Source organism: Athene noctua, chromosome 4 (genome assembly GCF_965140245.1).
Source record: "Athene noctua chromosome 4, bAthNoc1.hap1.1, whole genome shotgun sequence".
Taxonomy (NCBI): Eukaryota; Metazoa; Chordata; class Aves; order Strigiformes; family Strigidae; genus Athene; species Athene noctua.
In genome coordinates this window covers 49,343,212-49,356,183 of record NC_134040.1, presented here as the reverse complement: position 1 = coordinate 49,356,183, position 12,972 = coordinate 49,343,212, and the positions used below count along the sequence as shown (strand labels likewise).

At 47.5% G+C, this 12,972-nt stretch overlaps 1 protein-coding gene across 5 annotated transcripts in view; it reads left to right on the top strand.

The window, feature by feature from the left end:
- Positions 1-12,972, top strand: part of FRAS1 (Fraser extracellular matrix complex subunit 1) — a 177,290-nt gene that overhangs the window by 153,374 nt on the left and 10,944 nt on the right. For 4 of the 5 annotated variants that reach the window (XR_012633576.1, XM_074905273.1, XM_074905270.1 and 1 more), the window contains 14 exons: positions 247-474; positions 759-872; positions 2,117-2,267; positions 3,370-3,529; positions 4,008-4,170; positions 4,637-4,883; positions 5,810-6,154; positions 6,474-6,634; positions 6,997-7,144; positions 8,072-8,277; positions 8,756-8,912; positions 9,595-9,795; positions 11,556-11,743; positions 11,927-12,202. Coding sequence is in view for 4 of the 5 variants with exons in the window: in XM_074905273.1 (XP_074761374.1) it covers positions 247-474; positions 759-872; positions 2,117-2,267; positions 3,370-3,529; positions 4,008-4,170; positions 4,637-4,883; positions 5,810-6,154; positions 6,474-6,634; positions 6,997-7,144; positions 8,072-8,277; positions 8,756-8,912; positions 9,595-9,795; positions 11,556-11,743; positions 11,927-12,202 (2,745 nt within the window). In the remaining variant the exon portion in view is untranslated. Of the gene's footprint in view, positions 1-246; positions 475-758; positions 873-2,116; positions 2,268-3,369; positions 3,530-4,007; positions 4,171-4,636; positions 4,884-5,809; positions 6,155-6,473; positions 6,676-6,996; positions 7,145-8,071; positions 8,278-8,755; positions 8,913-9,594; positions 9,796-11,555; positions 11,744-11,926; positions 12,203-12,972 lie in introns of those variants that run through there. The other variant, XM_074905274.1, reaches the window with a different exon arrangement.

The following is a 12,972-nucleotide window of genomic DNA, read 5'->3' as shown; positions in this document are numbered from 1 at the left end:
AGCTCTCCCTGACTGGGGTTGTTCTGTAGATAATAGCCACCTTGGGAGAGGGATAAAGACCGGGCAGGGCTCACAGTGAATCAATGCAGCATGTGGTGTTGCATTTCAGGCCCTGGTTGGAAACACTGTGCTAGGAAAGCTGTTTGGGCATAGAATCCCTCTCCAGGCATCTTGAGTGGGAAGGACATGCCTGTCCTGGTCCTGGGGTCATGTCATCAGCTTTGCCACTCTGTCTCCTTGGTGCAGGCTGAGTCAATTACGTTCACAGTCGTGCAGCCCCCCCGGCATGGCCTGATCGAACGCACCAGCAATGGGCAGCGTCACCACCAAGCCACCACCTTCACAATGGATGACATCTACCAGAACCGCATCAGCTACAGTCATGATGGTAGCAACTCGCTGAAGGATCGCTTCACTTTCACAGTGTCTGATGGGATCAATCCATTCTTCATTATGGAGGATGGGGGAAAGAAGGTAAGGGGAGAAGAAGAGATGTGAGGGAGACATTCTGTAGCTAATAGAAAGCTGCCTCCTCTCAGAGAAGGGGAGACTTAGCTGCTGTCGCTCCATTGAAGATAAGGGCTGAGTATTCTCAGTTCTGTGATGCCATTTGCTTCTTCCCTGGTGTACCAGCCTTTGTGTGTGCAAACTCACCCCGGGACCTTGATCCCAACAGAGCTGAAGAGAGCAAAGCTGGTGATATGGTGGATGAGGCTCTGACTCACAAAGTAACAGCCATCTCTCTGAAATTTTGTCAGGTTGTGACAGCAGCACCGCAGCGCTTCAAAGTGGATATTCTCTCTGTGGATGATGGGACACCCAGGGTTGTCACCAACCTGGGTTTGCAGTGGCTGGAGTACATAGATGGCAAGGTAACTGCCTGCCTGGGTTCAGCTTAGATTGTTTTTCAGGCTGTTCCAGGAGAACATCCTGATCCTTTGGCATTTTTATTTTTGTGGTAGAGAACAGATGTCCCTCTGGGCCCACAAAGTGTCTTGGAAAAGGTAGAGGTGTGTAGGGGTGCCTGCACTGCAGCTCCTTTAGCTAAACCAGGCAATGTGGCTCCAAGGCACAAAATTGGTCCCTGGACCATCTTCTTCCCTTACATCAGCCAGCACATTAAGCCTGGCTCTTACTGACTCTTGCACAAACTGTGTGCAGTGCAGCACAGCTCCTGCCTACCTTCCTAGGCAGACATGTCCTGCCTCTTGTCCCTCCTCCCCAGGGTTTATTTTCAGCTTTGCTGATGGTAGACAAGTCTTGATTATGTGCTGCAGCAGCCATGGTAAAGATACATGGCTTTCAAAGAAATGTGGTATAGGGATTTCTTGCTGTGACATGCTTTTTTTTATTCTGAAGTCCAAACAAAACCCCAGGAAACTGTCTCATGAATGTTTTTGAGAACCCAGCATTAACTGCAATTCCTGGTTCTTCCCAGGAAAAGGGCCAACCAAGACACTGTATTAAGAAATTGTATTAAGAAGTGGCTATCTCAGCTCAAATTCCTGACTTCAGAAAAAGGACTCCTGCAGCCTTAGGCAGTTCAATTCTCTCTCTTTTTTTCTTGGCTGTTAATGGTGTTTTCTTTTAAAGGGAAAGCAAAATGTGGTGGAACTGAGGCACATCCATGTGATGTCATTTCAAAGAGGACCTAGCCCAGGCTCACTAAAGCAGCATGAACTGTCCTGAGTGACTCCTTCAAGTTGAGGCTGTTTGAAAATGCTTTTTGCAAAGCCAGGCCTCACCTGAGCATCAGCACAGTTCATGGAGCGGTGGTTTCCAGGTGAAATCAAAAGATTTTTCATAGCTTTTAGCCCCAGCTAGATAGGGCTGGGCAGCTTGTTCTGAATTTGCTTTTCTTTGATCCACAATGTTTTTTTATTAAACAAACCAGATGTGAGGCAGAATTTGAATCCTTCCGGTGCTGTCAAACACCTTGTGGGGCATCTGGCTGTTCAGGGTCCCTCTTGTGCTCTGTGGTGTTATATTCCCTAGCTTCTCCCTCATGGAGCACTGTTTGACAGAGGGGATGGTTGGGTTTTTGGGATGAACAGTCAATCAGACTTGCACTGCTAGATCTCTAGAGTTTTACTTCCTTGGTTTGGCTTTAATCCAGGCAACCAATCTAATCACTAAGAAGGAGTTATTGACGACAGATCCCGACACAGATGACAAACAGCTGACCTATGAGATAACAACTGGTCCCAGAAATGGTTATGTGGAGAACAAGCTGAAACCAGGGACAACTGTGACCACCTTTACGCAGGGTACGGAGTTGGGCTGTATACTGTTGCTTTTTTACTTCAGCTGTTTCAGTTTGTCAAGATAGCTTGTGTGTGGAGAAAAAAAAATAAAGGTGGGAGGGGAGAAGACAAAGGGCAAATCTCAAAGGTGTGTCAAAAGTAAGCATTGAACTTTGCTCTCAATTGCAGAAATCCGGTAATTTCTTACAGACGTCAACATGTGTGCTGTAGCACACACAGGTTCTCCAGACTTGCTAGAGCTGGAGATTTGACTTGGGACAGTAAAGAGGAGTTGTAGATACTGTATGTGTATCTAATCATGTTTAGCCAGCAGTGCAGAGTCAACAACGTGTGAAAAGTTCACTCTTGCAGGACTGAGGGCCCCCCCACATTAGGAAGGGGAGGTGAGGGAGTAACTGCTTCCTGTGCCACTGTGCTGTTTCTGATTGCTGCTCCCCTCAAGTCTTCCCCAGGCACACTGGGAGTGAACTCACAGCACAGCCTTTTTTAGCTACTGCCATTTCTGCTACTGCAGTTGGCAGAGCTCACATCACACTGCATTAGATCCTGTACAAATGGAGTCAGCAGTTCTGCCTGTCCCTTCTCATCAGGCCCTGCTAGCCTTGCCTGGACTCCCGTGTGCTCAGAAAAAAAAAAGAAAAAAAAAAAGGAAAAAGAGGGGAAAAAAAAAAGGAAGAGGCTATGCTATTTTAGGTCTCAAGCTTGGCAAACATGTATTATACTGCAGAAAGTCAGGGAGCCCGAACCATCTCAACAGTGAGAAGGAACCCAGTTACAACATGCCAGCTTATAGAACAGAGCTGAAATATGTGCTGCCCAAGTGAATTCATATTTCTTGCATTTCATCAAGGCTATTACAAATTTACTTTATTTTGAAGTATGAGCCATTATGGATAAAGACTAGGCAAAGGAATATCCTGTTACAGCTTGTAGGCTGGCTTCTACCACAGGTAAGACCAAGGAAGTTAGAAAAAGCTGCTGTAGCATAAAGGGCCTGTGGAGAACCCAGTCCCTGCGGCCATGCAGATGCATGTCTTGGCACTGCTCGTTGGTAAAACTGCCATTCAGTTTCTGAGTTGTCTCACTGGATGTCTCCTCCCGGCAGAGGATGTGAACCAGGGCCTCATTCGGTACGTGATGCGTGAGGAAAAGGTTCAGGAGACCATGGATAGCTTTCAGTTCCTAGTGAAGGACAGCAAACCCAATGTGGTTGGTGACAACATCTTCCATGTGCAGTGGTCTCTCCTCAGCTTTACATACACCAGGTAAATAGTACGGGGATTACAGCGCTCTTCTGACAGATAGGATCTTATCTGGAGTGAGGCAGGTTGAGCTCTGTAATATGTGATTGGACCTATAACATGAAGATGAAATTCTGGGGCAGTTACCATTATTTCTGCCTGTCTTTCACCAGCACCCCATCAGGACTGGGGTCTCACAGCTGTGCAGATGTGAGGTTCCTGTTGAATTAACACTGTTGATTTCTAGAGGGTGGGGGTGGCCAACAGCAGCTGGTATGGAGGTGGGAACTCTTGTGTGTGTCAGTGAGGAGAAGCACATGCTGGGTTTAACCACAGAGCAGAGTTGCTGAACAGCTGCCATCTGCCCAAGTCCCTGATTATTAGTGTCCCTCAGATTTTCCATGGAGACTATAGTCAGCCTGCGTCTGGTGCTCAGTATCAGCATAAACACATAGGGTTTGCTCCCCAGCCTGTTATTTGTGTCTGCTTGATATATTTCCAGCTACAGCGTCAGAGAGAGCGCAGGCTCAGTGAGCGTCACCGTGAGGCGGATTGGTAACCTCAACCAGTACGCGATTGTCTTGTGCCGCACAGAGCAGGGAACAGCCACCTCCACCTCTGGTTCACAGCCGGGAGAGCAGGACTATGTGGAGTACGCGGGGCAGGTAGGTTGGGGACACCAGGAAAGGGAAGGTCTGACCATTCGTGCCATCACGCCTAGATGAAAGAACTGATAAAAACAAAGGCAACCTTATTTCTTTCTAAAAATTTGTGCTTTCAGAAAAATTTGCTTTCAGAAGATGGTCTCTTTTTTCATCAGTTTTTTATGTTGACAGACACACTTTGCAGCAGTGTTCTGACAGTATTCTGACAGACCGCAAATGTTACAGGCTTGCTTGAGTAGGAATGTCACTTCTCATAATGCAAAGGGCTTAAAACCATGACTGAGATTAGAAGGGGTAGGGGCCTAGACACTGCATTTGCTGCTGTCTTTGATAGTCTTTTGCTAGTCATTTATCCTTGGTTAAAGTCAGGGTCTGATGCCACTTGTGCACAGGGTATGTGACTCAGGCAAGAGTAAGACAGAAAGTTTGACCCAGACCAAAGAGCAGGCCACTTGCTGCCTTCCAGGTGCAGTTTGAGGAGCGGGAGGACACCAAGGCCTGCACCATCGTCATTAACGATGACAACGTCTTTGAGAGCATAGAGAGCTTCGCTGTGGAGCTCAGCATGCCAGCCTATGCTCTGCTGGGGAACATCACCCGGGCCACGGTCACCATCACTGACACAGAGGACGAGCCCACCCTGCAGTTCGACAGGAAGACGTACCATGTCAGCGAAAGCGCCGGTTTTCTCTCTGCTCCTGTTGAAAGGAAAGGTGGGTCAAGCAGGGCAGAACAACTTGCTGTGCTCCTGCTGGGGCTCTGTGGCACAGGAGGGAGAGCGGCTCTGCAGGCACTGCTGTGGGCAAGACTTTCAGAGTCGTGAGTCCACGCAGCAGAGAGTGTGGACAGGGAGCCCTCGAGACTGTGGCCAGCAGCAAACTGGTGACAGAAAGAAGTGAAGCACCTGTGAACAGACTTGTGAAGCCTAAAGCTTGGATTTTAATTCTGTACTTTATAGCTGATAGAAGCAGTTTAGTGCCTGTATCCTGCAGTCTTTTATCACATGACTAGGATTACCACAAAGCTGCTGAGGAGTTTTTGCTGTATATACCTTTGCCAGGCTCAGGTAAATGACTCTTCCCTGTTGGCAGGCAAATAACAGTGCCCCCCAAAACAAGTGGTGTTCCTTGGGGTTTGCTTGTTTGTCACTCTGGGGTGATTCATTGATTTTTTGGAAGTAGCTTTATGGCGCAGCTGAAATGACAAGCAACAACACAGGGCAGAGGCGGTATTTTTCTTATCTTTTCCATCTATGCTGTAGGATTCACTAACACAGTTAAGGCTCCTTACTTTTGGATTCATTTCTCCTCCCAGCATGAGCAGGACTAAACCCCTGTATTTATTTGCTGCTTCTCTGTGATCTAGATACTGTGTTTTATGTGGACCTTATCACTGTACTGTATATTCTTTTAATAGTCAAGTGCCACCTGTTTCCTGATCATAGTAGCCAAGGGTGCAAATTCAGAGCATGCCTCGAAGTCAGACCTAAGCCAGCTTTTATTCAAGTTTAGGAGCAGGGGTAGTGTTCTTTTTCACTCCTCTCCCTCTTTTCTAAATGCTGCTTTATTAAGTAAGTGGTGTCTCCAAGAGAGTAGAAGTATTGCCATAGAGTTACTGGTTTTTTTCTGTTGCGTCTTAGGGGATACCAGCAGCACTGTATCTGCCCTCTGCTACACTGTCCCCAAATCAGCCAAGGGAAGCAGCCTTTATATGCTGGAATCTGGCTCTGACTTCAAGTCCCGGGGGATGGCGGATGACAGCCGCATTGTTTTTGGTCCGGGTGTCACCATGACGACATGTGACATCACGCTGATCGATGACAGTGAATACGAAGAAGAGGAGGAGTTTGAGATCGTATTGGCCGATGCCTCAGATAATGCACGCATTGGCAGCCGGGCTTCAGCCAACGTCTTCATCAGTGGTCCCAACGATGCTTCCACAGTGTTCCTGGGGAATTCTACTTTTACCGTCAGTGAGGCTGCAGGTGAAGAGTAGTGGGGCTCAGCCGGCACTGCTCCACGCCATGTTGGGGTGCTTGCCATGAAAGTATGCTCTCACCAGGAAGAGCTATCAGAAGGGGGTGATTTAGGGCACAGCAGCAGAGTTGTAAAAGATCTGCAGAGTGTTTCTCTTTTTCCCTCTGCCCTGTGGGGAAGGCTGGGTGATGTTCTTTGTGCAGTAGCCTGTGCTGGGTGCAGGAGCAGCAGTGAAAGGAGAAGGGCATGATGAAGGAAAGGAGTGGCTTTGTGGTGTGCGGCTCCTTTCTCATCTTGGTTCTCTCTCATGTGCAACTGGTGATGCAGGAAACATTGAGATCCCAGTCCTCCGGCAGGGACCTGATCTCTCAACCCCCATCTCAGTGTGGTGTGCTACTCGGATGTCAGACCCTCCATCTGCCAGCCCAGGAATTGATTATGTCCCCAGCTCCAGAAAAATAGAGTTCAGGCCAGGCAAGACGGAAGAGGTGAGGAGCCACTGTGATTCCTGAGGAGTCTGCTTTGTCTGGTGACACTTCTCTCTTTTTTATGTGCATACTCTGTATTTGTCATCTGCCTGTTTTGAAAATTCTCTCAAGGCCACTTGAGAATTGTTAATGAATCTGCTAGGCACAGACTCACATCTGTTCAGCAGCCACCCCTCCCAGGATAAAGATGGCTGCCTATTCTCAGAAATTATATGCCAGATCTTTCTAGAACATTGTTTCCACTGATTAATGATCTCAGAAAAGGCCTGATATAATGGCTTCACATTAGACATCCAAATGTGAGTGCTGGGAAGGATGAAAGCTTTGCATCTCTAAAAGCAGAACTTGTGCTCCCCTTCTAGTTCTGCACTGTGACAATCCTGGATGATGCGCAGTACCCGGTGATAGAAGGGCTGGAGACATTTGTTGTTTATCTCAGCTCACCCCATGGAGCTGAGTTGACAAAGCCATTCCAAGCAATCGTGGCCATTAATGACATCTTCCAAGATGGTAAGTTATCCATGGCAGGTATATCCAGTCCATCCTAGCCTCTTCCTTCACACTTCCATGTAGCAGGAGGCTAGTCCAAGTCAGGTTATTTCTAGGCTAGATTTAGCCTGTTTTCCTGGGACCCTTCCATTCCATTTGGCTGCCCTATTTCTTTCTATGCTTCACTGTCCACAAGAGTTTGGAGTCTTTGGGAGTGCAGAATGAATTTTCCTGCAGTGTTCCCTCACTTTCAGCCTCACTTTGCCTCCTCTACTAAGAGCTCAGTCCTTGTTCTATGCTTTCTGTGAGCTAAAGTCCCCTTTACTATATGAGACAGTCACACTGCATGATTACTTCCTCTTGTGTTTTAATGTCTCTCGTGTTTGCTTGCCTAAGGAAAGCACACACTGTATGCTTTGTAGTCTGATTTACTGTAGTCGTCTGTAATCATTTTTGCCTTTGTATCTTTTGTTGAGGATGCCCTTTGCTGCAAGCTATTTGTGCTGTGTCTGTCCACAGACAGTAGGATAATACTTTGAAACACAGTATCCATGCCAGTACTGAGTCGTGATACAATCCCTTCCTGACACGCCTCACAAACACCATCCCCATACCACCAACCCTGTCTTGTTCCCCAGGGCGTTGCAACAGCACCAAAATGATGGGAAAGGAACAAGTTTCATCAACTGTTGGAGTTAGGTGACTGAGAGGTTGTCTTTCTGAAGCACTGCGGTGTCTGCTGATCCTGTGCTCTATAGAGGGTTGGTGGCCGTAATGGTCACTCATTTGTTTGAAACTGAATCCTGTATTGAGGCACAGTGAAGCTGCCATTTTATTCTCTGACTATTGGACTCCATGCAGCAGTTCTCCCAGGGTGTATGTGCCTCATTTAACTCCTGTCTCTGTGTAGCTTCAATGCTGCTTGACTCTTTTTATTACCTCCTGCAGTACCAAGCATGCAGTTCATCAAGGACACGTACACGGTGAGGGAGAAGGAGGGTACCCTGCACATCCCCATCTTCCGCACCGGGGACCTGAGCTATGACTCCTCGGTCAGGTGCTACACCCAGAGCCAGACAGCAGAGGTTATGGAGGACTTTGCAGAGAGAAGAAATGCAGAGGAGTCTCGCATCACTTTCTTGAAAGGGGAGAAGGTAAGCTGAGCCTGGCTTATAGGAAGAATGAAGAACCATTGATGGGAGAGGTTCAGATCTCCTCCTGGATTCTGCATGTCAGAGGGAGCTGACAGAGGCTATCCAAACTGGTTTCATAGATGCTTAAAGTCACAAATTCTTCTGGTCCTGGAAAAAAGACATGACTCTGAAAGGATTGTTTGTTTCATGGTAAAACTGGTTAAAACATGAAATGGAAATCCTCTGTGTCAGTAGGACTCAGGATTGTTGTAGCAGAGAGCTGGTGGTTTGTGGAAGTAGATGTCTTCACTGCTGTGTGTCATCATGGAGCTGTGTGGTTTGTCCACACTGAAGTAGCAGCCTTAAAAAAAGAAGTGTTTCTTCCAGAATTGACAGTACTCAGACGCTAAACCCTAGATAGTGAAGTACAGTATGCCTTTTAAGTGGCTTCATCAGATTTATGAACATTTGCTGTTTTCTCCCGCTTACTTGGCTTTAGGTGAAGAACTGCAGTGTTTATATCAGTGATGACTCTGCCTTTGAACCAGAAGAGCAGTTCCAGGTCTATCTTGGTAGCCCACTTGGAAACCATTGGAGTGGAGCTAGGATTGGGAAGATGGACATGGCAACCATAACCATCACCAATGATGAAGATGGTAAGCGAGGACACTCAACAAGGATGTAGTTGTAGTGTAGGATGCAGTCCCAAGGTAGTCAGCACTGTCTTGTCAACAGTTTGTGGTTTAATTCAGTAGACATGAATGCCTTCAGTCACATGGTCACCACTCTGCATGCAGCTCACTGGTGTGTGATGGCTTTGTGCACTGGACTGCTCTTAAGGGAGGGACTGAATAGCAGTGGCTTGAACCCAATATTTGTCCCATTTCCTGCTCCTCTGAAGCTGCACACAGAGTTGCTGTGCTTCCCCCAGGAGATGTTGCCTTTCCCCCACAGTGTCACAGCCTGGAGAGATCTGTGGGGAAGAAGGGGGACACCATGTCCCTCTGCTGCGACTGCCAGTGGGGGGCCGTGGCGCCATCATGTGGCGTGGATCTGAGGGTGCATGGTTCAGTGGGAGGCAGGGGATGGGGGAATCATTTGCCATCCTCTGTAGCCCAATACATGTGTTGGGTTTTGCCCCACCCTTGCCCTAATTCACAGCCAACCCTTCCAGCTGCAGTTTTGGCCCCTGCTTTAAGGAACTCCTTGCTCTGAAGATGTGTAGATAGAGTCTAAAAGGAGCTGATCTTAGCTCACCCCAGTTGCTGAATGCCCTTCACCTGTAAAGTCAGCTGGTGTATAAACCTGAGGCTTTTTTCTTCACTGCTGTTTCTCTAGCACCCACCATTGAGTTTGAAGAAGCTGCATACCAAGTACGGGAACCACCTGGCCCAGAAGGTGTTGCTGTTTTAAATATCAAGGTGGTCCGGAGAGGGGATCAGAACAGGACCTCAAAAGTCCGCTGTAGCACCCGTGATGGCTCGGCTCAGGCTGGAGTCGATTACTATCCCAAGAGTCGAATGCTCAAATTCAGCCCAGGTAAAGGGTCCTCAGAGGGAACGTTAGAGGTGGTGGCATGACATTTTGTGTATATCAGAAAGGAGCATTGAGTAAATATTCAGGAGATGTGGAAGAAGCCACTTTTTGCATGAGGTTTACAACACAACACAGGTCTAACTGCTCCTGGTGAAGTGAACTCCATTAGCTGTAAGAAGGCATAACATACCCTTAGATTTTGGGGTTTAGATTTGATTTCGGGTTTGATCTTGGGCTCATCACAGTCTTCATGGGAAGAAACACCTATCCAGCTCTTCAGTGTGGTACAGGTGGAGTGTAGTGGCCAAAATAGTGAGTCAGAGTGTTCTTTTATTTTTCTGCAGGGCAGGTCCATTTATTTTTCCAATAGTACATACTTATGCTCTCGTTAAAGCTCTTATTTCATAATTAGCAAATCAGCAATTAGACAGCTATCAACCTTTTCTCCTGTCAGCATAAGACCACTCTAACACAAGCTGTACAGACCAATCACCTTCTTGTTCACGTGGCTGTAACTTCTCACAGTTCAGGACTTTTCCACAGTTCAGAGTTGCAGTTGTCTGTTGTTTTTCCCTGCCACCTTGGCACAACTCGGCAGTTTCTTGTCTTTCTCCGAAGGCCTGTTTCTCATCAAAGCCTAGCTGCTTCTCAGGGGCTGCAAAGAGCTGACAGGCCGATGTCGACTTGCCTCTCTCCCACAGTGGGGTGCAAGAGTTTTCCCTTTTCCTTGCATTAGACATGTCCTTTCCCCTCTCCCCTTCTGGTTGCCCAGTCATTCTCATTCACACACAGGGGTGTTCTGAGCACCAGCCCTCTCCGCTCAATAAGCAAAGTGCCAAGCTGCTGCCCAAGCAAGGGGGCAATGAAAAACAAGAGGGAATGAAAGCCTGGAGGTGGTGAGCTCTTTACTGAGCAGAATGGAGAAAGAAACTGTAAAAGGAGACAGAGAGATGGTTGAGTCTTTACTTCTAATGTCACATAAAAAATGGGAAGGCCATCCCAAATCTTGCCATGTTTTCTCTGGTGTATATAATTTCACCCCTTCACAATGCTCTGCTGGGTAAGAAGGATCTGGGGTTTGGTTGATTTGGGGGGTTTTTTTCTGTTTTTTCGGTAATGCATCTTAAATATACTACACAGACCACTTACTATGTGGTCTTTTTTAAAGTGTGTCTCTTCTGGGCTGCAGCCTCGCACTCTGCTGTGGCTATAATTTCGCTATGCAGAAAGGCTGAACTGTAAAATGAAGGGTGGTCAGGACAGAGGAAGAAGTGCTAGCATCGGGCAGGCAAGAGTAAAGTGGTCTTCAGAGGATGTCAGCAGAGGTCTTCAGCAGAGATCTTTCAGGATCCAATGCAACAGCTCAGATGACGTTGCTGGACCAAGAAGCTCTCTCCAAACAGTTCTGCGTACTGGTGTGAGAGAGAGCAGAGATGCTCACAGCAAGGGTGGGGATCATAGATTTTTACTACAGACAGCTAATGCAAGACAGGCATTATTAATCCTCAGATGGCATCTGCCAGTAAATCTATCACCAATTGGATCAGTTGTCATAGCTGGAGTTTTATGTACAGAGTAGAATCCTGTGTGGATGGGGCTAAATTATTAGTAGCAATGAGTGGAAATAAAATTTATAATGCGTTTTTTATCATAATGTTGCAGCGGTCATAGCTCAGACCAGCTGTGTGGGTTTTTTATGATTTCAGAGCAATATCTGATGATGAATTAAGTTCTCTCTGTTTCTCTTGCATTTCCTCTCACAGGTGTGAATCACATCATATTTAAGGTGGAGATCATGTCCAATGAAGACCGGGAGTGGCATGAATCATTTTCTCTTGTGCTGGGTCCAGATGATCCGGTGGAAGCTGTTCTTGGGGATACCAGCACCGCAACAGTGACTATTTTGGATCAGGAGGCATCGGGGAGTCTGATTCTACCAGCACCTCCCGTGGTAAGTTGCCTGTTGCAATGGATGTGATTTAGTACCCTTCAAGTACAGACTGAAAACCCCAGTGGAGCTTCTGAAATAAAATTAAGAGCTGCAATGATGTAGCAGGCTCGGAGTGTGTGGGAAGGTTTGCCTTTTCTGCTCCTTCCCTCGGCCCCAGTTGAATGCCATCTTGCATCCACACAGGTCGTCGCCCTGGCTGATTATGACCGGGTTGAAGAAGTGACGAAGGACGGTGCGAAGAAATCCCCTTCCCCAGGCTACCCGCTCATCTGCGTCACTCCTTGTGACCCTCACTTCCCCAAGTACACGGTCATGAAGGAACGCTGCAGTGAGGCTGGGATCAACCAGTCTTCCATACAGTTCAGCTGGGAAGTAGCAACCCCCACGGATGGGAATGGAGCCAGGTCACCTTTTGAAACCATCACTGACAACACACCATTCACTAGCATCAACCATAAGGTATGTGGGTAGGTACCGGCATGGCAAAGCTACAAGAGCACGTGGCCTAAGTCACTGAGGGCTTGGGGCAGCTCTGCCGGTCTGTGTACATGTGGAAGTGGGTTGCGTTACTGCAGCTGTAAAGTCATGCACCTCAAAAAGTGGCTGTGCCTGAATAAGAGTTCAACACGCTGATGTGAGCTGTGTTACCAGGGTTTGGCTGTGGGATTGTCTGATTTCTCTCCGTCCTGCTCAAGTTTCAGGAAGAGCGTAGCTCAAGCTATGAACTTCAGGCACTCCTTTTGCTGCATTGCTCCATGTGCGGCCTGAGACCTCTCTGTCCCTGGACTGTTCACATTCTGCCCAGCAAACAGAATTACTCTTTTCCTTTGGGAGTTTTTCCCAGGCCTCCCAACTGTGATGTCTCAGCTCTTCTCAGGCATCCAGCTGTGTTTCTAGACCACGCCTAATCATGCATGAGTCTGAGACACTTGTAGTGGGTAGCACACACTTCAGCTACACAGAGATTAAAACCTAAAATCTCCCTGGATTTGGGAACTGGCATGAGACATTTGGATGCTTCTTTGGGGATTACGTTTTTTCTTTTGGCTCTGGAAAATTTGGGGGTTCTTCACTGAGCCTGCTAAAAGCACCATTTCTGCTGACATGGGAAGTAACTGTGAATGCTCAGTAAATCCCTGGTGGCGGGAGACAGATAGAACCTGGCAGATCATAACAGCTTAGGCTCCCTCTTCCTTTCAGTATGTGGGCAGAGTTTGGAAGCTGTAAAG